The sequence below is a fragment of the Meleagris gallopavo genome, chromosome 10 (genome assembly GCF_000146605.3).
Source record: "Meleagris gallopavo isolate NT-WF06-2002-E0010 breed Aviagen turkey brand Nicholas breeding stock chromosome 10, Turkey_5.1, whole genome shotgun sequence".
In the NCBI taxonomy this organism is placed as follows: Eukaryota; Metazoa; Chordata; class Aves; order Galliformes; family Phasianidae; genus Meleagris; species Meleagris gallopavo.
Window position 1 is genome coordinate 13577494 of NC_015020.2, and position 27045 is coordinate 13604538.

Genomic DNA, 27045 nt, shown 5'->3' on the forward strand with positions numbered 1-27045 from the left:
AAGCCTGGGCTGGCTCTGCTCCTCAGATGGATGTTGTGCTTGATGAAATTGGCTCTGCTTGTGTTGGCTTCCGTGCTATTTGGGTGAAATCCCTGAATGAGGCCATGCTGAAGTCTTTCCAGAAATCCACTGAAGTAATTATAAGTGTAAAGCACTCCTACTACAACTGCTATGCTAATTTTCGCAAAAAAAACTTTTTTTTTTTCTTTGAAATACCCATTGATGTGATAAATGGAACAAAATTCCATACAAACATCATTCAGCTCTTGGATTCGCAGCCCCAAGGATTGTACACCAGGGACATTACACCTGGTTCATGTGTGTGCCCTGGGCAGCTGGAGGAGCTGTTTGCACTGGTTTGGCTCTGAGCGCACAGATTCAGAAGACGTGGCTGTGGCCTGGGGCATGTGTGTGGAGTTCCCTGGGCTGTCCCTGCTGGGTCTGCTCCAGCACCCTGCTCATGCAGCTGCCTTGGGTAAGGGTTCTGCTGCCGCTGAACTGGGAGGAGAGGAAAAACAGTTCCCCAAGAGTGGAACGTGACTCAGGTGACAGAAGTCTGCTGAATGGTGCCTGAAGCTTGTGCATTCATTTCTGCCTTCTGACTGGTTTCTGGAGGGAAGGCTGATATGCAAACCAGTGTGGCCCTATTGAGAGCGCATCTGTAGGCAGCAGCTGTGGTGGGAACAGGATTAGCATTTTGTGTGTTTGGGAAAGGCTGAGAGAGGGGTATGTGAGCATTTTCTGCAGCGTTCCTTATCATCCATAAGGCAGCACTGACTGCACATGTGAAGGTTCCTGCCTCATTCACAGTGAGTTTGCTGCTACTGCCTTCCTGTAAGACTGCAGCAGACCAGGGAGATGGTATTGGCCTCCTTCATTAGCTCTGCTCACAGTAATGCAAAACTGGCAGCTTCACTGAAGAACCAAACCCTTGACCTTTATCCAGGATGCACCCTGACATGGAGGGGAACGCGTGGCAGCGGCTGGCAAGAGAACCTCAACCTCAGCAGTTCCATCCCACCAGCCTCTGCCCCCCTTGGAGGACCAGCAATTGCACTCTGCCACAGAATGGCTCTTCTGCCTTTAATCTGTGAAAATGAGTTTAAAGTTTTACCTGTGTTCAAATCCTAAGAATGTGGAGTAGGAAGGAAGCTCAAGGATCATCATGTTCCTATTCCCCTGCCACAGACAGGGTCCCCATCCACTTGATCAAGTGCTAGATCAGCTGCCCAGGCCTCATCCAACCTGGCCTTAAACACTTCCAGGGATGGGGCATCCATCCACAGCTCTGGCAGCACCTCACCACCCTTTCAGTGTAAAACTTCCCCCGACATCTCAACTAAATCTCCCCTCCTTTAGTTTAAAATCATTCCCCCCCGTCGTATCTCTGTCTAACCGTGTAAAAAGTTGATTCACCTTCTGTTTATAATCTCCTGTCAAATATTAAAAGGCTGCACTGAGGTCACCCCGCAGCCTTCTTTTCTCCAGGCTGAACAAGCCCAGCTCCCTCAGCCTGTCTTTGTAGGGAGGTGCTGCAGCCCCCTGATCATCTGTGTGGCTCCTCTGGATCCTCTCCAACAGCTCCCTGTCTTTCCTGTACTGGGGGCTCCAGCCCTGGACACAGCACTGCAGATGGGGCCTCACAAGAGCAGAGTAGAGGGGGACAATCACCTCCCTGTCCCTGCTGCCACCCCTCTTCTGATGGAGCCCAGGATCCCATTGGCCTTCAGGGCTGCAAGAGCACTGCTGGCTCACGTTCAGTTTTTCATCTAGCAGGATCCCTAAGGCCTTCTCCATACCTGCTGCATCCAGTTCTCCTTTCTCATTTAGCAGAGGAGGTATGCTCTCTTTGGCCTGTCTCTTCTGACCAGTGTGCCTATAGAACCCCTTCTTCTTTTTGACATCCCAAGTTCAGTTCCATCTGTAAAGTCGTGTGCTAAAGCACATCAAGCCCAGATTTCTTCCACACATTAAGAGGATTATTTTAGGAGAAACACAGGTGCACACACCCACTTCATTGGAAAAAAAAAAAAATAGGCCATGGTATTTGACATTTTAAATAATAGAAATAAAACTCGGAGAAGCAATTGCTGAACCATAGATCGGGCTGAGCCTGACAGCTGTGTTTATCGGATGGCATTGGGTGTTCTCCCCGAGCTGTGTGTTCAGTGCTCACAGAGTCCAAAATCACCTCTAGAGAGACTTCTGATGTCTAAAAGTGGAACAAGTAAAATTGCAGCCTGCTTGAAAGCTGCCCAGCACAGGAGCCAAGGATTTGCTCCCTAGCTGGCCGGATTAGCACAGGACAGGCTGTCCACCTAGTGCTCCAACTCAGAGCTTTTGGCTGGCCGAGGGATGGGCACAGCAGTGATGGGACGATGGCACGTCTGGGGCTGCAGGTGGATCTTCAAATAACCTTGGGTGTCCACTAGGCATTTGGGGTCAGCATGTTTTACTTGGGTGTGGAGAAAGAGAACTTCATTTTGGGAGTTACAGTGTTTGCCCTTTACAAGGGCGCTTTTCACTCGCTGATTGCATTTGAAGCAGTGGTCGTTACTGAATAAGGAATGATGGAATCATTATTCCATCTCATTTGGGTGAAAAAATCACGCTGTAAGCTTATCTTGAATGCTGCCAAATGCCATTCCAAGTGCTATGAAAAGAGTGTTATGTTTCCTTATCTAAGGGCTGCTGTGAACTCCTGGAGTCGTTAATGCAAGAAAAACAGATCATAGAAGATGACACAGGAAGCACAGCAGGAGGAATGACTGCTTAGCTAGAAACTGCACACACCTCACATACGTAATGCTTTGCAGTCTATCAGAAGATCCTATCCCTGTCAGATAGCAGTAAGACATTCCCGGGGGTGGAGTGAAGTGAATTTATCTCAGGAACAAGCAGGTTCTGCTTTGCTAAGCTGGCTGCTGTGCTCAGTTCGGGAATTTTCCACTCACCTCTGTTGTCCAGCAGCACAGAAATCCCAATTAGGGCTATTTACCTGATTAGGTAACGGCCGTCTGCAGCTTACCTGTCCTTCTGGGGGCTCTCCTCTGCCGTCCTGACTGCTCGCTTGAAAAATTGCTGCTTTGGAGGTATGCCTTAAAAACGTGTCGTGGAAGGGACTGTGCTCCTGTTCCTAGCAGAAGGCAGCTGCGAGGCAGCCGTGGTGTGACTCAGAGAAGGGCTGTCTGACGATGCTGCATGGGGCTGTTATTGTGTTTTAATATCTGGTTCATTAGTGCAGCACTCGTGTTTGCAGGGGGATGATGATCTGAGATGCTGTCAGAAAGGGGTGGTGTGGCCCGAGGAGGTGGCCATGGCTAGCTCTGTGCTTGCTGCCTTTTTCTTCCATCAGTGTTTGCTTCCATCAGTAGAGGCTTAGGCTAACTGGATTGAAGTGCTTATTATAATTTTGTGCTGTGACTCAGATTATAGCACAGACTGTTAACGTGGATGCAAGCCGCAGGCTCACAGAGATTGGTAGGCAGCTCAGCTATGCTAGCTGGAAATAACAGCTGAAAAACCTCCCTTCAAGAGTGAAGATAGGCATTAGCCAACATCAGAAATCAGTGGTTAGTTCCTGAGATTGCTAGTTGGAACATGCCAAAATTGCAAGCCTTCCGTGGAGGATGTATATGAGAAGAATCATTCAGCCAGTGATACATTAAGAACACGCCTGTTTAGTTCTCTTAAATCATCTACTCCTCCTGGTGAAGGCACAAAAAGGGGATGCAGATCCCCATCCGTGATTCCTTATGAACACAACTCCCTGCTGGCTGAATCAGCAAAGGGATCTGCGTGGCCACGGCTGCCGAGCCCTTCTGATAATTGGCATTCTCCACCTCCTGCCCTTATTGCAGCACTGAGTCTGTCCCTCGTTACCATGGGGCTGCCGGTTGTGAGCTCAGCCCTGGAGGGAAGCATTGTGGGAGAACTCTGACAACAGGTGCCTTTGTCAGCACACCTTGGCAGCTCCCTTGCAGTGAGCTGGGAGCAGCAGCTGAGTGCTGCGTGTTCCTTCTGCAAGGAAAGGAACCCACGGGGCACCTCCCGAAGCCAAAGAGGAGGCGGCCATGCAAAGGGCTTCTGAAAACCTGAGCAGGCTTTAGCGTATCAGGTATGATTTTTGTTTGACGTGGCACAAAGAGCAGCCCTGTGAGCTGGATGTTGCGTCAGGATCTGAATCTGAGCTACCTCTGCCGTGGGAAGCAATTGCAAATGCTCTGCACGCCTCTGAAGAGAGACACGGATTTTTTAAAGCAGCAGTATAGATGCATTTCGAGTAAAAAATACCTTCCTTCATCCTGCAAGGGTTAAGCGTGGTCAGAAGCTGCTTTGGTCTCAAGGATTTAACCTCAAGTACTGCATTTTTGTTTGCCATAAGCCTATTAGAATTCTCTGTTTCCTAGCAATAACATGTAATTTCCCCCCTATTTAAGTGAAAGAGGTGTCGGGTTTTAATCCTGAACGCTACAGCTGTTGCTCAAGTTTCCTATTCAAATGCAAATAACACCTGGTGCTTTTTAGACACCCATGTAATCTGTGATAAGGATACTGCAGGGGCACAGGAAGAAGAGAAGAGCAAGGTGCATCTTAACCCAGTTTGCTCTGGAAAGCGAAAGTGTAACCATCTGCTACCGACTCGTTCAACTGGAAACTTCCAGCCGAGCTGCAGCACCCGGCGTGTGCTCCTGGGGGACAGCTGGAGAGATCGTGCTCCTGAAACAGGTCGGATTTGCTGCTGGGATGGACAGAAGGCTTCCAGAGAGAAGAACGTAGCGAATGTGCCCACGCAGGAGCGCGGATTTGGTTGGAAGTTTCACCTGAAAGGAGTTTGTTCTGGAGGTGTCAGTTTGTTTCTGCAGACCGCATGCTGTGATTCTGCTGTTTTAATCCCTGCACTGGCTTTTGGTCTGTGTCAGATGTTAGGGTAAACAAATTGACATCTCAGAGTAAGCTGGAAGGCAACTATGCTTTGTAAAGCTCACAGACAAGATAGTGTGCTGCTTAAATAAAAGCAGAGCAGTCCTGGGTTCGGCTTAAAAACCTTCCACTGCAAAACTTTCCAGTTGGATCAGTTGGTTTTATTTCACTTGTGGAAGTTCAGGCTTATTCAAAGAAGGTCCTACGGACTTCATTGCCTTTTTCACAACTGTTGTACTGTGTTACAAGTGGAACCAAAGGACTCTTCTGGGGGGGGGGAGGGAAGGGCTGTGACTTGGTACCGTTGTCTTCCTGCTCATAGCAAGGATCTGAGTGGCACGAAATGCAGTTTGGATTTGTGTAGAAGAAAAAGTGAATGTTCTTCAGAGCTTCAGAGGAGATTCGTGGAAAGCTGAGAGATGTTTGAAAGACGTCATCGTAACACCATTCTCTGTAGATTTAGAAACAAGCCAGGAGAAACCACTTGCTGGGAAGCAAGCTAACCTGCTAAAGAAGGTTATCAGCTTTCAGTGGAGAAAAGCTGGGAAAAGTACAAAGTTTGAGAGGAGCAGAAGCGACTGCAGTCCTGCCATCAAGTGCTGGTGGGTCAGTTCTTCCTTAACGCTAATCTGGTTTGGCTGCTGCTCGTTCCTCTTCAGCCTGATACTGGAATTTCAAGTACTTGCTGGATTTTTTCAGCCTTCAGGAGACGCTTTTGCAAGCGGACTGCTGAGAATGTGAGAACCTGTGAGCAGGTGTTCTTCCTGCAATAATAAGAGGCACCCTCGAGAGGGAGATCCGAGCAGGAGGTATTTGCTGGGTCGGCTTTGCTCCTGACACTCCTTCCTCATTAGCTCTTCAGGTGGGTGTGAACAACTGACAAAGAGCCGTGCCAAGGCTCAGGCTCGCGCTCCCACTGCTAACGGCAGGATGATGGAAGAGGTGTCCATCATGGTGGCTTACGACGCGCATGTTTTCAGCCAGCTGTACGATGAGGACTTCCTGGCCAATCTGGTGGCAGTCAGCAAGCCCAGATCTGTGGTAGGTGTTCCTCTCGCTCCTTTGCCAGTAGTGCTTAAGGTTATGCTCTTTGCAGCAGCTCGGTCCACCTGCTGAAAGCTGTTTGTTTTTTCTTTTGAGTACCTTCTCAGCAATTTGCCTTCGTGTGCCAGTGAGACTGAAGTTTATTTCAGTGGAGAGAAGATTATTGAAATAATACCCTTCTAGATTGCTAAATTTAGAAGAGGATGACCTGCTTAGTGGGAAAATAACACTTTTGAAAATAATCTTTAAATAATTGAAATAACGAACTGGAAAATAACTGATGTTGGTGCTAAATGATGGGAACTCTCTCTGTGTCTGAGCAGTCAGCTGGAGGCTCAGACCTGGGGTGTGTGGTGGAGCTCGCTGTCAGCCACTGGATCTAAGAGGACCTGGCCTTTGCAAGGCAAGGATGATTCAACACTTCTCTATGCTTTTGAAACCAACATAAGTATCGGTTAGAACTTCTTAGTCGAACTACCACTTACTTTTTCCTAAGTAGCGTGTCTGTGTGAATTCCACGTAGAGGGATCCCCTTCTGCCCTCATAGAGATCTCAGCCCTTCTCTGTGGAGTTGCAGTGATGCTTTTCTGACTCCAAAGTTTGGTGCCAGCATTCATTTTGGTCTCAGTTCTACAGCTGTACCCATGGTGGGCCAATCCAGCTAGAATGGGTCGAAAGGAGCCTTTGAAATCTGGATGTCCAGCTTACCTTGAAAGCAGATCCAGTGAAAAGTTCAGTATGAATACAAATCAGACTAATTATTTAGGAATCCGATTAAGCATCTCTGTCCTCAGTTTGGTCTATGTATGTGTTTGTATGCACTAAGTTAGTCCTAAAGGTACCTGCAGCAGTTCATTAAACTGTGACAAGAGAGATTTCTCAGAAGAGGAAGACTTTCCTTTTTTGCCATGTGTAAAATCTCCCTGCACGTTATTTCCTGCTTGGATTAGTCTGCCTCTGTGTGCTCGGGGAATCTCAGGGCATGAACTCATCTCCTGCATACTCCGTGTAGAGTAATGGCCTAAGTTGTGTTCCAGAACTGTGGAGATGTGGCACCGAGGGACGTGGGCATTTGGGGTTGGTGGGTGGTTGGACTTGGGGATCTGAGAGGGCTTTTCCAGCCTTAATGATTCTGTGATCTAAAGCAGAGTCTTGCCCAGTCCCTTTTATTACTGTGCCTTTGTCTGCTTGAGGAGCACCACGATGGCACCGCAGCAGAGCACACGGAGTCCTCTTGCACAGGTGAGAGAGCCTCTTGTAATGACACAGGGCAGCAAAGGGCTAATTACCAAAATGGAAACCAGCCCAGATTGCAGCTGCCAGTCTCACTGCGTGCAGCCTTTGTAGTGCAGGAAGTGGGACTGCTGTGGGGTTGCTCACGTGTGGGGCCAGCCCTGCTCAGATGCCCAGTGCTATGTAGGTAACAGGCTTGCCAGAGGAGAGTCAGGGTTAGCTGCTGTTTCCCTGGTCCCATCAGTCCTGATCAGATCTTTTTCCACTGGAAATTTCACATTTCCATTTAAATGCAGCAGTGCTTTTAGCGTTGCTTTGATGCACATAAATACCAGACAGTTTTAACAGAAATATTTGCTCTCAGTGCTGTATGACAGCAAACTCCCAACGTTATCTTTATAAAATTAATCATGTTGCAGTGTGACCATGACACGTGGTTATTTCTCTGTGCAGTTTTGCTTCTCTGTTGGTTTGCATCTTAGGCAATCACTTGCACCTGTACAGAATGAGTGGAAATTTGTCACCATCAGGATTTGATAGATGCTGCATGAGGGGTAGCTGGCTATGGCAAGTGGAAAGCATCAGATAAATAGCATCAGTGAGCATGGGACCAGGATGCCTTCCTTTTAATATCTTCATGTTAGTCCAAAACCACGTTGCACTGAGATGCAAGGAAGCATAAAAGTTGGCTGCTGGGAGAGCTGAGTAGCTTTACTCCAGGGAATTTAAATTCTCAACTTATCTGCAGGGAACTTGGATGCTAAGACTTATAAAAACGCTATGCTAAGTGGTATAATCCTCTTAATCCAGAGCTGAAGGACGTTCTTCTGGAAAGCTGCATTGTATTTTCATTTGCCTGCCCGCCTTGCCCCTCTGTTCAGGGGGATTATCAGGCATTTCACAGAAATCCTTCATGGTTACACGCCAGCACATGCTGCCATAATGATTTCTTGGTCGCCATTTCCCACAGAAGCTTTGGAGCCAAAAGGAGGAGGTTCAGAGCGGATGGGTTGGCTGCAAAGTGGGTGGGAAACTGGGTGGCCTGGCAGGAGAGCAGGGCATTGCGGTCGTGGTTGGAGGTCTCACTGGCAGCTGGCTGAGACTGGAGGTTGGTGGTGGGTTGGGGATGATGCTGGATGCTGTTAGATGTTTTCAGGCCTGTGCACAAGGAGAGGACGACTCCTCGCTTTCAGATGGCAAAAACTCTCAAGCAGAAGGGAAGACTGCGTGCCCACTGCAAAGCCCTTCCAATCTCTGTTCACGTGAGGCTGTAGTTGTGTCTTCTGTGTGGTCTGGTGGTCAGGAGGAGCTGCCAGCATAGGAGCTTTCCCTGAATGGCATTACCCCCAGCTTGCTGCTGCCAAAAGGAGTACAAGTTGGGATGGTCACTGCTGTTAGGATTGGCTCTTCCCAATGGATATTTGGGATTGGTGTTAGGATTGGCTCATCTGCACCCTCCTGTAATCCTTCTCTCTTTTCCTTTCCCTACAGCAGCAGGGTTCTGACCCTCAGGAGCTCTGCCTCTGCTCCCCTGCAGGGCAGGAGCAGCTAGATTGTGACTTGCTCATCTGCTAGGAAAAGGAGCTATGATCTGAATTTCTATTTTTATATATATATAAAAATTCTACTTTTAAGTAGTCAGCCCTACCATGTCATCTTCCCTTAAACTCATCCGGATTTTAAGTGGGTAAAGAAAGCACTCATATAAAGCTAATTACAGAGGCAGTCTTATCACCATAGTTTGCTTAGTAACTTCAGATTTGTCAGTGTGACCAATGAATATTAATTTGGTAAGAATTTATTTGCCATTAAGACTTGGTTAACATCCTTAGATGTCAGAAATAAGCACGTTAAAATAAAATGCCTTCTGTTCTTGGGTTCCTCACGTTTTAAACTCTTAAATTTTCCACGTATTTGGGAAAACTGGCACAGCTTCCATGGTGACAGTGTGAGGCTTCTGCAGGTCCCCTGCCACGTAGAATCCCTTTGGGCCACAGAGGAGTACCAGCTCTGGTTAAGCTCCTGCTGCTGATAACGAAGACATCTTTATGGAGCAGATAGCTGTCTGATAAAGCTCAGTGCTTGTTTTAATGTGCACAGATCGAGCCCCAAACGTGCATCTTATAAACAGCATAAAGCACACGTTTTGTGTTGCAGTAATGTGTAGCTCTTGTGCAGTCTGACTGCTTGTTCCTGCTTATTTGACCTCCCTCACTCATTTGTGATTAAATGTAAAAATTAGTACCAAATCCCCTGGGGCTGTTTGCTTTAGCATTGCATCCCACTTGCTTTCTGCTGTCCCAAGCCTTCCACGTGCAGCACGTTCTGGCAGCCACAGTTAATGAGAGCCCTGGGGCCTGGAGTCAGCTACTGCGGGGCATCCAGCCCTGCCCTGCTGTGGGTTGGTGTGCGTGGGGCTGGTTTTCATCTTTCTGTTCAGTGCTCTGTGATGCAGTTTGTACCTGGCAGTGTCATCAGACAGGGGAGGAAGATACAGGGGAAAATGCAGAGGAAAAGCAAACAGCTCTCACTTGAGTTTGGCAGGAGGTGTGAAAGGTGTCATCTTCCATGGAAATCTGTTCATCTCTGGCTGTTGGAAATACGCTTCCCACTTCTCATTGCGATATATTCAGGTTTCAGCTTCTCATCTTGGTTCCCAGCATGCCTTTTTTTTGGCAGAACGCAGCATTCTGTGCTGTTATGTCTTTTATCCCTGTGCAGGTACCGGCGTGCTGTGAGCAGCTCAGCTCTCTGCTCTCTTGTACAAGCTGAGAAGCTTGAGCTCTTAAGCCCCCTGCTGTAAGGCATTTACGCTGTGCACAAGGCAGTTTGGTAGCTTTGCTCTGCATCCTTTTTATTTATCCCAAATGCATGCTGCAAGATCAGATATCATATTCCAGTATTGGTCCTAATGATGACCTAGGGTTAAAAACTTCTTCCTTTGTCCTTTTCCTGTCCTTCTGCAGACTCACTCTCCTCAGTGAGCTTGGTCCAGGCCTGGCTCTGTGCTGTGCTGCGTGGGAATGAGATGTCTCACAGCATTTCACATCCATCCATGCAGTTTTCTGTTCCTACCCTCTTCTTACCCACTTGTCATCTGCAGAGTTTATTAACAGGATTTTATTTTCCTCTTCCAGGTCACTGATGTAACATTTAACAATGCTGAATGTTTTATGAGTCCCAGAAGAAACCCTTTCAAGTGTCACTGACCAAAAAAATGAGAAATCCCAATGAGCAACGATTCCCTGTGACAGTGCTTATCTGACCCAATTCCTAAGCTCTGTAAATCGTGCTTCGTGGCTATTGTGCACTCTTCTGCTTTTTATTTGTTTATTATTGTTGTCGTATTTAAAATCTGGCGTGTTCTGGGGAATCCAGTGCTGGGAAGTCCGTTATAGGTGTGAAGTTCTATCAGTCAGCCCAGTAATCAGCCCTGGAGATAAGGAGAGAAGTGGGACCTGCAGTTGGCAATAGCAGATGGGTGTGGAACCAGCTGTGCTCCCAGGCCTGTTATCAGCTGAGCCCTTATCAGCTTTTCATAGGTGGCACGTGGGGTTTTCTGCGTTTCACTTACCAGCCAAGGGGGCTGGGGGATTTCATTTGTGCTTCTTAAATATCAGTAATGCAGAATTTTCTTCAGGTCTAGGTGAGTCTCTTCTGTGTTCAGTGAGCATCAGTGGGCCAGAGAACTTGTCTGTCAGTTCTGCTAACGCTTCTGCACTGCCTGGTTTTCAATGCATCAAAGCTGTTTTCTGGACGCTTCTGACTCTTCTGCATCACAGAGCTCTAAGTATTAATGGAAATGAACAACATAGGAATCCTTTTATTCTCATCGTGCTCTAGAAAAAAGATATTTATTGACCTTCCTTAGGCCAAACTTGAAATTTTTTATCTTCTGCTTTTTAACTTTTATTATAAAATCATAGAATGGCCTGGGTTGAAAAGGACCACATCTAGTTTCATCTCTCCTGCTGTGGGCAGGGTCACCAATCCTTTTATTTTCATTTATTTCATTTAGTTTGTTCCTCTTTTAATAATCTGTGCTACTTTCCCTTTACATCCTCTTCATGTTTAAATGTGTTTCTTGTTTCTGCCCTTGTACAGTGATTGGATTAAGAAGCAATTATTTAAACAGTCTTTGCGATTAAGCACTCAGGAGTATTTCAGTATTTTGGAGCTTCCTCATTTTCTTCTGACAAATAATTCCAGGAAAGTTGATACAGGCTTTTCCAGGTAATCTAGGAACTCTGCATTGTTATAAGCACACTTGGGAGAAGAAATCTGCAATAGGTTTCTAGGTATCATTGGTTCACCAGCTCTTTAGTTTAATTGATCTGGAGTGTATTAAGTATCATCACGGATGTTTAAAACTAAAGAAGAGCAGGTGGTGAGTAACTTTGCTGCGTTAGACCACATTTAAATACAGAAATGGTTTAAAGTAGGACTTCTAATAAGCCATTACTCTATGTAAAGCAGAGTTTAGCTTACTTCCACAGCTGAGATAGGTCAGGTACATGGTACAGCCACTCCAAATCTGTTAGATACAGCAACCATCATAGGATGAAAAAGCAGAGTCGGTCAGAGTAAAGATTTGAAGCTCTTGAATTCAAACCCTACAGCTTTCTTATCTCACTCTCCTGTTTTGTAGATTAACATAATACATTATACCTTAGTTAAAGCCATATATAAAACCAAAACCTGTGTGCAATCATAAGAAATGCAGTTATTCACTTATTCTTAATTTCTCCATGATCTGTAGGTTCATCCACTTTGAAAGAAGCACTAAAACTAGATGAAAAGACAGTTAATCATCTATTTACAAAAGCCTAATTACTTAATTATTAGAAAATGAATGTAAGGTTCACGCAGGTGGATGTCTTAGTTAAAAGTCTTGTCTTTGTTGTCTGTGACTGTTTTCACTCTTTGAACCCAGTTCTCAGAAGAATTTAGCACAAGTGTATTTAGTGCCATGCTCAGGAGGTATATTTCAGTATTTGTTATCCTGTTTGTTCTTCCATGCACATTCAGCGTGTACAAATCTTCTTTATTGCTTCCTCCTAGCTGTGTCAATATGAACGTATAACAAAATAAATACAACATTGAGTGCTGGTTATGCAGCTTGCCATTGTTTCAAACCTGCAGGCTTGTCTTTTGTGCTGAGAAGAGTCCAGAGCAGCGCAGTAGATATGTCAAAGCAAAGCTCAGTGTATGTACAAAGTCATTGCAGAGTCACCAAAGTCATGCCAAGTTAAGATATGGTGTTTATCCTTCACCCTGTGTGTCACAAAAGGGTGTTGGAATGAACAGGCACCTTCAGATTGTCTGTATTCAGGCTGAACTGCCATAGCAGCTCCACAGCACAGAGTTTTGTTGTCCCAAAATTGTGTTTTTTATCCTTGGCAAGAGGAATGGGGGGTGAGAGGCAGGCTTGGATCAGAGAGCTCAGCAAGGAAATCTGTGCTGCTCAGATGGGATTGGCTTTCCAGCTGAAGTTGGCAGTATGGCCACGTCATCTTCAGCCCCTCTTGCTTTTGACAGAGCTTGGTTTGCTCTTGGGCTGTGCCCTGCTGGATGGTGGAGTAGCAAGTCTTGAGTTTGCTGGTAATGGGCTAACCTAACAGAGACTCGGGTAGCTGTAAAGGATGAGTGCAAGTCTCAAAAGAAAAAAAATACATATAAAAGACTTCTGCTTGATCTTCAAATCAGCATGCCTGGTTGGATCTCCTGGGGGCCAGTGAGCAGTGCTGCTGCGTGTTCCCTTCCCTAGAGATGCTCTCTAGCAGATACTTAGAGCATGCTACTGGCTGACTAAGGCTTCTGAACTCTGCTGGTCTGTTCTTCCTCTAGGCACCTGCCTGCTCCGTGGTGAGATGCTTTGCAGGTCCCACAGAGGCTGAAAGGTGCAAATATGGCAAAGCCTGAAGCTTCATTAAAGGCATAGAGGAACCCTTGGCAGACGAAGGATTGCAGAATGCAACGTAGCAGGGCAGCACCAGTGATCAGAGTAAAATGCTATATGCTGCTTCAGTGAGCCTTTCTGATACCTTGGAAGTTGGATGTTGTCTCTCTTGCTTTTTCAAAACACCTGTCATTCAATCTGCTGCTTAAAACAGCATGGTTTTTATTTTAAGGCTTTGGGCAGCAGCATTTATGGAGTAGGGAAAGAAAGAGGATAGGGAGGAAGATTGCAGGGAGGAAAATTAGAAAGGTAAAAGCCCAGCTTGAACTCAACTTGTCCAATGGGATGAAGTTCAACAAGACCAAGTGCCAGGTCCTGCATTTGGCCACAGCATCCCGAGGCAATGCTACAGGCTTGGGGCAGAGTGGCTGGAAACTGTATAGAGGGAATGGACCTGGGGATGTTGGTTGATGAACATGAGCCAGCAGTGTGCCCAGGTGGCCAAGAAGGCCAATGGCATTCTGGCTGGTGTCAGAAATAGCGCAGCCAGCAGGAGGTGATCATCTTCTGTGCTGAGCTCTGGTGAGCTGCAGCTCAAGTACTGTGTGCAGTTTTGGGCCCCTCACTGTGTGCTTGGAGAGAATACTGTGAGGTTCCTTACTGACGAGCAGAGTTTACCTGTGTGCATGGGTTAGAGATGCAACCCACCACCCACCCTGGATGGAGAATTCTCTTCCTGCTTACCTTCTGTTTTGTTACCGTAATATGTCGAGAATCCATCCATTAGATTTTATTCATCCCAGAGCCCCGCAGACTGCAGTGACAAGGACCAGAGTGACTGAGCCAGGAGGGAGTCATGGCAGAAGGGTTGAGAACTGCTGCTCATGACAGATTCCTGTCTTTCAGAAAAACTGGTGGGTCTGCACAAAGAGGTAGTAGTCATATTTTGCACGTGAATCAGAGTCCTGAGGTTTTTGGCACAGCCAACAGACCACGGTGGAAGTGGGGGAGAGCAGTGGCTGATGTGTCAACAACCAGTGTACGGATGATGTATCTTGCACAGGGACCTTTGGCCAGCCAGCCTGTCTGTAAATAGGGTTTATTGAATAAACCGTGTGGGCATGGCCAGGAGGAGTGCCGTTCTAAAATAGTGCTTTGTGCTGCTGCTGCATGGCATTCCCTCCTATCCTAAAAGCAGAATTATGCCACTGTTTTTAACTAAATGTCACTACTTTCTCTGTGTTGAGGCAGGACAGGATTTCTCCAGCAAGTGCTACAGCTGTGCCTGATTTACCACCCCTGATTTCTTTTCATTGTCATAGATGTGGGTTAGATCAAAATCAGTGAATGGTGCCTCTCAACCTGGGGGAGAGCTGAGGGTCTGATTCTGCATAGTCACCGAGAAGGAGTGTGTGTTTGTAACCTATAGCACCAAATGCACCGGAAGGTTTATGGAAGACATGTAAACTTGCAGGGAAATGTAATGCTATGAGGTACAAACTGTAGAATCACAAGGTTGGAAACGACCTATGAGATCATCTAGTCCAAATAGTAATTAGTCATCTAGTCCTATAGTAATTATTAGATGGAAAATCTGCTCTGGTCAGTGTGCCAGTTCTGCTGTTACCTGCTCCTGCTCTGAGTCCTACGGGTATATAAATAGGAGCCCTTAGACTGCATCATCCTTTGTGGCAGAGAGCTCATTGTTCAGGCATTTTTTAAGTTCTGTTGGGTAATAAAAATGACCTGTATACAGATATTTTTCCATCTAGAATGTTTTGAATATTTTTACCCTTAACCACTGCGCTCCTGTTGACCAGAGCTGATTTAAATGCAAAAAGGATGCTTGCTGACAACGTGAATGTAGCTGTTTCCTTTCACTGTGTGCCTCTCAATACTGAAGCTCATATCTGTGAGAGGAAGCACTTCTTGTCTGGGTGAGCTGCAAGACATCCGCTGTGATGATAGAAAATAATCAGCCATTTGTAAGCACTGCTTTTAAGCCACAGAGGATGGTTGTTGGGTTTTGCGGTTGGTCTTTTTGTTGTTGTTGTTTTGTTGGTTTTTTTGCTAAAACAAATGGAGTTGAAGTGGATAAGAAGCCCTCCACAGCTCAGAGCGAAAATGAATTTTGGAATGCTGAAAAATTTGTGGATCTGAAGATGAATATTTTACTTCCTTTTTAATGCAGATCCCTCTGTAGTCCATACATGTGCTTCTAACACAGAAGTATTGCAGTGAGTGCATAAGTACGCTCCAGTGTTCAGAGCTGCAGCTCAGGAAACGTGAATTTCTTGTTCTCTTTGCCTGTGCTGCTGTATAATGAGGCTTGCTGCGTATCTCTTGGTCTCAGCTTACTCTTTTAACTAAGTCAACTGTATTGTTAACTGAGCCTAAGTAAGCAGATCTTTAAATGGAGGGGCAATGGAAGAATAATGTGTTCTGCCTGGTTCAGCAGGTTTAGATGAATGGAAATGCAGTAGAGAGATTAAAAACTGACAGAAGAATCTGGTGTTGGAAATCAAGCAGAGTCACTGACTGCAGCCACTGCTGTTTTGAATCACAGTAAGTTGGGCAGGTGCTCTGGAAATCTGCAAGCTCCCTTTCTCCCTTTGTATAAATTCCTATGGGCATCTCAGCTGCAATTGATATATTTTGTTAACGGGGTGATGTGGAAGAGGTAAAAAAAATTCAAAGCAAAGCTGATTTGCTTTGCCTCCACCCTGAATTCTGTTATCCTAAAGACTCTCTTTGGGAGGTCTTAGACCTACAGAAGTGACAAAGGGGTGATGTACAGCCAGAATAAAATTCTTCCTGCAGTGAAGCAGTACTTAGGTGTGCTGCTTTGGGACAAGCTGCTTTGCTGATAGGAAAAGAGCATCTCTGCAGGTTCTTCTTTTTTCCCAAATGCAAGATAGAGGTGGTGCTGTGCAGCTGGCACTCAGACAGGCACATGGTAAGCAGGCAGTCTCTCCAGCATGATGAATGTTTCCAAGGAATCTCAGGGAGCATCTCCTCCTTGCCAGTGCAGATAGTGAAATAGCAGCTGAAATTCAGGGCTTCTATTGTGCTGCATGCAACTCCTGAGCTGGAGCAGGGTAACAGTCCTGTGGGCTCACCTTTATCCACTGTGATGAAAGGTGGTAAATCAGCCCAAGCACTGCAGATTTTATACTGCAGGTTCACCTGAAGTCAGGCTGCAGGGAGGATGATGCTGGAATCAGGTGGTAAGAGGCTGCTTCCCAGGAACTTGTTGACCATGTTGCCCTAAAACCAGGGATTGGGCAGCGTTTAATGAGGTTGGTGGTTGTGTTTTGGAGTGGGGCAGTTGGAGTCCTGGCCGTGGTGCTTTAGCTAGGTGTTAGCCCGTTGTTCTACTGGATTTCAAACCTGTAGAGAAACAGCACGTTATCAGCAAGCCCTTAGCTGCACAGTGACAAAAGGAGCCGTGGGAGTTCTTCAAACCCTGTTCCAGCTTTTGGATTTTCTTTAGGCAGCAGCTGATTTAAATCCCTACATTTCTTCACCATATGAAGTCTGTTCTGCAGGCGTTTGCAGGTGGGAAACCCTGATTTGCCCTTTTCCCTCTGAGATTTCGTGCTTGTGGTTAATATCTCAATGGGGATCAAGTTGTTCCAGTTGCTTTGCATAACATCTATAGATGACATCCCACTCATCCCCTTTAAAATCAAATCCAAGAGACAAGTCTCTTGTGCCAACACGTTACTGTCGGTTTTATTCTTTCTTTTTCATTACTGAGTCCTCCCAAAAGAAAAATAAATTGCTTATCTACTTCTGAATCTTATTTCCAGTGACGGATATTGCAAAGTATTTCTTCTTGGTTTTTGGCAGCCACATTTGTAAAAATGGGTGGTACGGTTATCCAAAGCAATGACTAGGCAGAGCAGGGAAGCACTGACTCCGTTTCTTCGTGTGCTTTTGTTACATTAGAGCCTTAATTTGGCTAAATGAACAGAATCGTACCGTCCTTCCTTGAACCTGATTTAGTTGTTTTTAAATATTAAATATTAATTAGAACAAATTGGTATGGCAACAAATGAAGGCATCGTGTGAGATCTGAAACGTTATCACCGGTCTCCTTCCTAAGGTTCTACTTAAAGCTTGCTGTCTTTATATGACATGCTTCAGAGAAACAAGCATCATTTTGAAATTAGCAGTGCAGAGGTAACTGAATGCTGCTGCCTACATTGGTTGTTTGATGGGACTGCATATTTTTGGAGTCTATATGCAGTGCCAGATAGAAAAGCAGAGGGGAGCTGGGAAAGGTGCTCTGCTCAGTGTGGCACTTATTATTTCCTTGTTGGAAACTGGAGATCAGGTAATGGGATTTTTCTGTCTGGATCAGCCTCTGGCTCTCTTCAATATGTTCAGGAAATCACTTTACATCTCTGCTTCCATTTCCTCAGCTGTCAAATGAACATAATGATAACTACCTTCTCTGAGTGCTTGTGCCTCATTAGAGCGATAAAACATTTTGGAGGAAGGAATCATTGATGTGTGACTTATTAATCCTGCAAGGGCAGGCTGAACTGCCTGTAAACAGCCACAGAAATTGCAGGATGGGGGAGAGGTCTCCCGTAGCTGAGTGGATGCTGGTGCTCCACACGCTGCCAGTGAGCAGGATTGCTAGAGAAGGGTGAAGCAGATTTTTCCAGGCCTCTCTGAACAAGGGCCAGTTAACAACAGAGCATTTTTCTCACCTGCTGCCTATCAGCTCACTGCAGTGCATCCCTGAATGTTCTGTGCGCTCATACGTTATTTTTGCAGGAAGAGGATTTGTTGTTCAGTTCATCTGCTTGGATGTCTTGGATGCTCTGTGTGTTTTTCCTGTACATACAGCTGCTTGCGACATGATAAAAGAACACAAGAAGATGCTGAGATAAACAGATGAGCCATGTTTTAAACCATAAGAGCCTCCTAAATTTGATAAGAATCAGTTCTAGCCAGTATAACCATGGTGTTAAAGAAAGAAGAAATCAATATTGCAGAAGCTTTTACAGAAAATTTATGAGCAGGCTTTGTTCAGGAGCAATCCGTGAAGACTGAAGCATAGCTGGCACTGTGCTCTTATGGAGGAGCTTAAGGAGAAGTCCCCCGTTGAATCCACAAAGTGTTTCAGGGAGTAGGAAAACAGGTTTATTTTTTTTGTTTTAGTTTAGCAGTGTGTGTGCAGAAGAAGGAAGTTCTGTGGAAAAATGATCAAGCTCGTTTGGGTACTGTGGTTGAATGGACAATAACAGTGAAGCCTGGTCCCTGCCAGGGTTATAAGTATACTGCTTTGGGTTTATATTCATGGGATAAATGGGTTTGTATGAATTGTTTCTCTAATTGTTTTCCCTCAAGATCCTTAAGATGGAATTTCACTGTGTTTAGATACTACTTTCCAGCTGAGACAAACTTGTGTCGTAAGTAGGCACTAATGTACCAGTCAGGTTATTCTTTCAGCATACATGGAAGCTACTTTCTAACTATGTCATTGCATATTCCCTTACACCCAACGCTTACACTCTTTGGTTTGATCCTGGTTTACGATTTACTGTTAATACAGGTGAAGTAATGTCACTCTGCCTTCATCCCAGCTGACAGGCTCTGCAATCGTGGGCAGCTCTTGTAGGGAGAGCTCATCCCTCTGGTGGCCGCAGAGGACCCACGCTTGGTCCTACTCATGGCTATCTATTGAAGCCTAAAGGCAAAACAGAAGAATGGTTGGTGTGAATTGTTACCAGGTATTAAGAAATCCCTTTGGAGGGCTTGATTCCCACTGCAGTATTTGTGTGGCTGTTTGCTGGGGGATGCTTGTCTCTCTGTTTAGTGAGGTTTACTTCTTATTTGTTCCTTAAAGACTGATTTGGTCTTCATTAAAAACATCAAAAATGCAGGAAAATATGCAGTTGTACAGATCCTCTTCTGTTTTACACCTGCGTTGTGCCTTTTTCCTATACTGCTCCATGACATCTCCCCCATATTTACCTTCACTTTGTGCTGGTAGCATATAGGAGCACAGAATGACAAAATAACACAGGAGAGCTGAGTCTGGAGGATCCTCGCAGAGCTCCAGCCTGGGAACCTTGATCTGTCTGTCTGAACAAGATTAAAGCGAGCACTGTGCAAGCTGGGAATAGATGAAGATTGGATATATGATGGGTTCACATCATTTAAAATTCTGTGTTGAAATTATTTCTTATTCTCGATGCTGTTGTTGCTATTTAATAATCAAGTTGCAGCTAAAACAAAGCAGGCTGGTTTTGCTTCCTGAATGTTGCCCTGTTGAAAAGTAAAAACATTCCTCACTCTTCTGATTAAATCATTTTCAACTCATTGTGGTTTGTGATAAAGAATGATCAAAGGGAAATTCTCTTGTATGTCTGTCCAAAATGCTGCAAGTTTTTGCGTTTCTCCTTTCTTCCTCACTTTATTTGTGGGGGATTGGTTTAAGGCTCCGTCTGTAGCTGCAAGCAGTAGTGCTGCTTTATCAGCTCCGTGCTGCTTTGCAGGTCACAGGTTTCACGTTTTCTGCTGTACCAGGGACCTTGCCTGATCCCTTCCTGCATCACAGAGGAAGGAGGTATTGAATTGAAAACCAATAAGAGAAAAACAACACCAAAATTACATGTGAACATATAAGTGCTCATTGGCAGTAACTTTGTGTCCTAAGGCAAGGTGACAGGGGCATGTCCTCATGCCAGCAGTTGGCTAGACGATCAATAAATGAGAGAGGAGGAGATAAATGCATAACAAATAGAGAAAGAGCGTATGTTTACAAGACAAGCGGTCAGTGGTGTTTGTGATCTCTCTGGATGCCAGCCCGTGATCCCACACTTAACAGGGCTGGGTTCTTGTTGCACAGAAGGGACGTGGTAATGCTATTAGAGGCCTCCAGAGAGATGGTCACATAACACGGTGTACCAAGGCAAAAGGAAAGCGCAGGATCTCTGTGCTTGGTTTGTAGAAAATACAGGTGCTCTTTGTGTCCCTTGCTTCATGTTCAAAGCTGTGTCTCCCCAGGAGCCAAGCTTGCTGGGACCTCGCCCTTACACGCCGTTGTTTACTGAATTTGCTTGTGATTTCAGTGTTGATGCCTCTCTGTTTCCCTGCTGTGGCTGGCAGCAAGCACTGCAGCATCTCCACCTTTGCCGAGGAGGAGTCTGGTGCCAGACTTCACGAGGGCATTGGTCACAAGCTAGTAATTTAGACATTAATACTCTTTCAGCAATAAAAACCATTACTCTGATCTCCCCAGGGAACTCTCCAGTCGTTTTGCACTCGCACTCCTTTCTTCTAATTCATTTTAGCGGGGTTTTTTTGTTTTTTGTTTTTTTTGATAAGGCACTTTATTTCTTTTTCCCTGTTCTCTGGCTCCATTTTGTTCTTGTTTCTTATTGCAATGTCTCAAAGTATTTGAAAAATTAACAGCAATAGGCACCGAAAGATTTCAGGCAGCCTGCAATGTACCGGTAAGTGACACGGCTTGCAGAGCAAGGGGGGAGGGGGCAATGGGGAGCGACTTAATTCAGCAGCAGTTTCCAGCACTTCCTTTGCTTCCTGCTTTCAGGCAGAGCTTTCAGAAAGCCTTTCTGGTGTTTCTCTGATCTTTAAATGCGTGTCTTCCAAATGTGTCCCACAGGTGCCAACAAAAAAACTGAAGAAATATGAGAGAGAGTACCAAACAATGCGAGAGAGTCAGCTGCAGCAGGAAGATCCTATGGACAGATACAAGGTACGGGAGATGCTGTGTGGGAACCTCTTTCATTTGCTGAATGATGTGGGGAGCAGTGCAGTTCCAGCCATTAAGCAGAGGTGTGCTCCCACCCTCACCTCTCTAGGATTTGCTGATGCAGATTTCAGGGAATTAAAATGGCAGGCAAAACTCATTCCCTCTCCTGAACAAGCACTTTGAACACTCAGTGTTTTTGCAGGGATGTTTGAATCACGATTTGTTACTCTCAAGACATTTTCAAGTAGCCACATATAATATTTTTCTTCTTTCAGTTTGTATGTTTGTAGGTAACTCTCCTGCTGTTGCACTTTTACGGGAGACCTTCATGAGACGCAGAAACAAAGGGTGATTCTCAGCTACAGACACAGAAAGGAGAAAATACACATTGTTCTAGCCCAAGCTGTGTGCAGTAACATCCACAGAGACTTTTGGAAGATGCACTCTTCCTTGGCTTGATATGTCCTTGTTTCTCAACTCTGTTTATAGCAAATGTTAGTAATTTTTTGTCAGTATATTGGCTAGTACAGTGGGACCCAGTGTTCTTCTGGGGTCCTAGCATACTACTGCAATAGAATTAATAGTCGTATATAAGCAGCAGAAGAATAAAGTTTCAGTTATTAATATGACAGCTCAATAGTTGACAGAAAAAATAGTGCTTGATAATTTTGGATCAGCGTTGTTTCCAATATGTTTGTTTTATTGTTACTGCTACGTTCTGTTACCACAGATTTTTGTGTGATGGAGGCTCTGCCTCTAGGTTTATATTTTACACAGCGTCCAGGATTCTTTTATTGCTTACCCAGTATTAAAAAGAGGTTAGTGTTTCTCGGGAAAAGCTGCCAAAGATGAAGCACTTTACTGGATATTGCCCACTTTTGCTGGGAACTGACATTGCTTATATACACCTGTGATGTTTTCCTGCCGTTCTTCATTGTGCCTTATTATGTGTTGGTACAAAGTCTGCCCAGAGTGTGGGCTAGTAAATAATTACAGGTGCTGCCACAGGTTTACATGGTATGTGAGCATAAGGAAAGTGCAGCCCGTGTTCATAAAACCACATTGTGAAAGACTATGCTGTAGTCTGTAAGTATGATAAGACAGAGTTACAGTTACAAAGAAAGTAAAACTGACCTTAAAAAAAATGTTTGCTTGTGAAAAACAGTGTTTTAAGTGTAGTACTTTTATGTCAAAGAGTGTATGTTTTATTGTTTCTGAGAACTGGGACTGCCAAGAGCTGATGGTCAGAACATTGGGAAAAAAACACAACTTGCTGCTGATGAACTCCTTTTCCAGTGGTTCGCTTATACTACTGTGGAATTAATACTTAAAAGCCAAAGAAGGCTTCTTTAAAGCTCTGTGGAAACGTATTAACTGGTTAATCCTGGGTGATGGACGGTGAAGAATATCATCTCCAAACTGCAAATGAGGGTATAGAAAGTGGCTCTGTGGTCACTGCCTGTGTGAGTCACTGTCACGGCCAAGAGCACAGCGCAGGTTGGCTTGCACTTGCCCAACTGCCTTTGTTGGGTCTGCTCTTCTTAGGTAGGCTCCATAACTTGTTAGCTGCACATTAAACGCGAAGTTCAGACTCATTCTTGAGCTGATTGATGTGATGCAGAAATGCTTGTCAGTGCTCTCTGTCCCTTGTCTTGCTTGCTTTTTATTTGTGTGTCAGGCTGAGGTTGGTGAGAATTGACATTTCAAGAGAGATTCCAAAGGGCAACAGGAAATGCAAGCTGTGGACCCTCCTGGACAGAAAGTGGAGAGCTGGCTTCACTTGTCCCTTACATGATCACATAGCAGCCCTTGTGTTTTGAAATGCATTTGGTTTTGGCAGTGTCAGTGCTTGACTGCCTGGCTGGGCTTGGTTAGGGAAATGCTGGAGACAATGCTGGTGAAAAGCCAATAGATGGCCTCTGAGCACAGCATTGCTGTTAGCTCCTCTGGCCTTGCGTGCTCTGTGTGGACTCTGCCCTAGGGGTCCACCTTGTTTGTAATCTTCCAGAACGCTGTGTTGCTTAGGTTTACTTACCTCGGAAGAGGGGACTGCTTGGGCTCATGGTGCCACTTGGAATGTTCCTCTTGGAGGTTGAGAAGGAAACGGGCTTGCAGCCTCTTAACAGTTTTTAGTTATAATTGTTACAGTTTTTGCTGTTTGCAGTGTGTTGTGCTTTTCGTTGCCAATAGATTTGTCAGGACCATAGGGATGTACTCAGTGATGGCATCGTATTGGCGCTCCTGACTTGCAGGGATGAAAGATGGGTTGAGTAAGACCCCTCCCTGTTGGGGAGCGGATGAGAGCAGAACCCCCTGTGATGGCAGCAGGGCTCCAGCCGAGCTGCTGTCTCTTCCTGCTGTCCCCTGCTCAGAGGGCAGAGGGGACAGCAGAAAAAGAGCTCACAGGAGGTGATGCAGCTCTCACCAATGCTGAGGACCAGTCTGACTTCAGGGAGAGAGACCCACGGAGTGCATGGCAGCTTCTTCCTGTCCTGGTGTTCCTGAGCACAGTAACGCTGGGGCTGAGGAGCAGTGCCAGGAAGGAGATGCCTCGTGCCCGAGGGCAGCTGGGTGCATCCAGCAGGGTGCCCCTGCAGAGCCACCACCCCCACGCTCCCCATAAACTCCAAAAAAGGGCTGTTTTTGCCGTGTCACACCTGCCGTTAACCAGTCTCATTTCCTTGACAGGTTGAGTTCACATGCTACAGTAAGATGTGCTGTATGCCACAGGAGCTCCTGCTCAGCTTGTATTTCATGTGCTGATTGTGATAGAATTGCTTTACCGAAAGAACAGTATTAACAGGTGCCATATGTTCTGGTGTTTCTTTCCTTCTGTATCTACAAGTATTGGGTAGGAAAAGTATATATTTTTTTTATGGACACATTTTCATGGTCAGGTAATTTCATCTTCCATTATTCATAAGAAGTCATCATTCACAATGCTGTCAGGTTTTTAAATGGTGCAAAAGTAAACACGTTCTAAATTGCTTGTTGCCACCAAATTTCGTACTTTTTAGTTAAAATAAAGAACAAGTTGCCTAGAGGAGTCAGTTAAAAAAAAAAAAAGTGACCTGTATGTGCAGGAAAAAAAAAATAGCGGTATGGTTCAGATTGATATTTTCTGTATGTTGTTACAGGTTGTTTTTTTTCTGTGTTTAAGAACATCTCATGTAACAGGGCTGTGTTTGACTTGCTAAGAAATTGCTGAAGTTGGGCTCAGCAGCCTTTTGTTTTAAATAAAAGGGAGATATCCAGATAAAGTTGGTTGGACCCTGCTTATGCCCAAGGTTTTGTTCTGAAGGTAGAAATGCATTTTCCTCCATGGACTTCATTGTGAGACAGAGATGTTGTCTGAATAAATGTGTGATTTGGACATAATAGCTTTTTCTGTCTTTGAAGTTGAAGCGCTTTTATTCAGAGTCATGGTAACTGAATGGTAACTGCCATGTGGAAAAACATAAGGTAACTCTTGTTGGGATTTCTTGTTTGTGGGTTGGTTTGGGTCGGTGTTTTTTTTTGTTTGTTTATTTATTTTTGTTCAATTTGTTTGTTAAAAGTGCTAGTGCCCTTCTGGGACCTTATTTTCACAGTCAACAAGGAAAGACACAAACCAGTTCCAGGAGCCTCTGAGTTGCTTCCCACAAAAGGTTTTCCTGGGTAGTGGTGTAAAAGCCTTTTAGCTTTCTAGATGGTGTTTTTCAGGGTTTTCCTTTAGAGTTGCCCTTGCAATCCAGAGCTCTTTCCACTGGGCTTACAAAGACTTGAGTCTGATTGCATCAGGAAAGTGAATTGTAAGCAGTGTTTTCATTCCACCACTGAGGACCTGTTCTTGCCAAAGATCTGTGGTTTGGGTGTTTGCTTACCCAAAAATGTGACACCGAATTGCTTAACAAGGTTTGTGACTCGTTACACCCAGCTTGAGTAGCAGCATAGAGAGGATGCATCATCATCACTGATCGTGTCTGGTATTGCTCCTTTGTGCTGGCTGGTTGGGAGCAGAGGGTGGAGTTTCAGCCCTTCGGTCTCCCTGAGCTGAGGCTTGCCTCCTGCTTTCAAATTTGCCTTCTTTCCATCAAGTGTGTGGTGGAAGCTGGAGAATATCCTCTTTAAAAGTAGGAACCAAAGACCCACTGAAGAATTGGCAACTTTTTTTTTTTCCTTCTGATTTTGCTGGTATTAAAAATATTTTATATCCTGTTTTCACTGTCTTTACACCAATGGTTGAAAGCAGTATTTGGTCTGTGACTTTGCTGGAGGTAAGTTTCTTTGTGTTTGTTCGTACCAGCAATGTTTGTCCCTCTTGGAAATGCACTATCCTCCTTTTAAAAGAGTTCACAGGACGCTTTTTGTAACGGGAAGGAGGAATTTAGGAAAGAGGGAATATCATGTTTTAATGATTGTAGGAACTGGGTAATGCTGATGAGAAGGAAATTGTTGGCACAATCAGTGGATTATTAGCAGTGTGCAAAGAAAAGGCAGGAAGCTGGCTGCTTATACCAAAGGCATCTAGCAGGTCTGACGAGTTGGCTCATGCCAGGTTACAAAATACCGCCTGTGAGTCCTGCTGGAACAAACCAGCTCCATCTATTGAACTCTGTTCCATTGCAACCGGTATTTTATAAAACCTGCATATATTTCAGAGCCGTCGGAAGTAGTCTGCTAGATACAAAAAGCACCATTTGGTATTTTTATCTTCGTTGTGTAACGTTAGGTTTTATTTAGACTTAAGCAGATGTGAGTTTCCTCCTGAGGAAGGAGGCAGTTTTACACTGCTAGATCAGGGGGGAGGAGTTGGAGAGGACAAACCATCTAGTCGTGCACACTGCCCTGTATGGAGGAAGAGTAAAGGTGGCCCAATGAGAGACTCAGCTCTTAGCTATTGACTGGATGCCCAAGGTAAGAGATGTTTAACTTACTAAAGATGTCAGTTCCAGTTTAAGAGGAGGATAGCGCATTTCCAACCACGCAGCTTGCTTACCACTTGTCTGCAAATGCAAAGCAGGAACTTCAGACTTCACGTTGTGCAGCTTGCTTTGCGGACACCGAAGCTTTTGGCGAAAGCGGAGCAAAAATGTTACGGCAAACTTCTTTCTGGGTTATTTTTGCTCTAAGCAACATCCCTATGAAAAGGTATTGGCGGTGTAGCATCTGACAGCAATACAGTCCTAATTTTGTCCCAGTTTTTAAGTGAACTGAAGAGACTTTCTGTTATCTGCTCACTGACAAACTTGTGTCTATAAAAACCAATGTTTCTTGGGTGGTCTGAATAAGTACAGAAGTAAAGATGCATTGGAGCTTCTTGTTACCGAAGACAGCAATTTAGTTCTATGCTTTAAAGTGCATGTTATCCTTATAGGATAGTTTCACTTCTAAAAATTCCCCATCTCAAGCAGAACACAATCTGATTAAAATTTTAAAAATCCTCTCTTTCTGCAATGGTTATTTTAACTGTGAGAGACACAAATACTTTACAGTTCCTATTTAAAAAAGAAAACGACAAAGTTATTTAAAGTACTGTCTTTCAGAGAGGAAACAAGCTGACTTTCCTGTGCTGGGCAGTGCACGATCTACTTGCACAATAAGGTCACAATAAGGAGAATGTCTTTGCACAGTTTCTGCTTCCTGCCACGGAGGAAGCTAACACAAAGAGGAGACCTTTTTTAGCATACTTTTAGAGCCATAGTTGTCCTTTTTTGTTTAAGACAAACATGCAGAAATTTTTGATTTTTTTTGCAACAGATGAAAGCAGCGGTTTCACTGCGGTGAGCTTTGGAAGGAGCGAAATATGTGAGCGTAGCTGTTGAGCAGGAGGAAGTGAAGGCTGGTGAATAGTACACTTCTGCAAAGAAATCGCATTGTGTGGAAAAGCATTCACTGAGCAACCCTTGGAAAATGTTGCTGATCTATATTCCCTTTTACTGTTTTTCTTTGGAGAGCAGAACGTACCTTTTTGAGTGTCCTTTTTGTGATGCTGTTGTGTAGGTTACCATTTCTCCATCTCCAGGTTTCCATGTGAGCTTGTCATTTTCACAGTGCACAAATTCCATCTCCTGTCTCTTTTGGACTCACTGTGCGACCAAAGGCCAGCAGATTTTGTACTTCTCTCGAAATGTGTTTGAGGAGGGGAGCTGCATCTGCCTCAGCTGGCTATGCTTTCTGAAGGCAGAGGGTTTGGAATGGACTTCTGCAAGCCCACCAGCCCACAGATACC

General features: G+C 45.0%; 1 protein-coding gene across 6 annotated transcripts in view; it reads left to right on the forward strand.

Annotated features, from left to right (window-relative positions):
* Positions 1-27045, forward strand: part of RABGAP1L (RAB GTPase activating protein 1 like) — a 97604-nt gene that overhangs the window by 58886 nt on the left and 11673 nt on the right. Inside the window, exons 1-3 of one of the 6 annotated variants that reach the window (XM_031554841.1) lie at positions 3676-5964; positions 20745-20837; positions 21110-24210. In XM_031554841.1, the coding sequence (XP_031410701.1) occupies positions 5854-5964; positions 20745-20837; positions 21110-21124 (219 nt within the window). In that variant the 5' untranslated portion in view covers positions 3676-5853 and the 3' untranslated portion in view covers positions 21125-24210. Of the gene's footprint in view, positions 1-2945; positions 3093-3675; positions 5965-20744; positions 20838-21109; positions 24211-24366; positions 25091-27045 lie in introns of those variants that run through there. The other 5 variants (XM_019618639.2, XM_031554840.1, XM_031554839.1 and 2 more) reach the window with 5 other exon arrangements.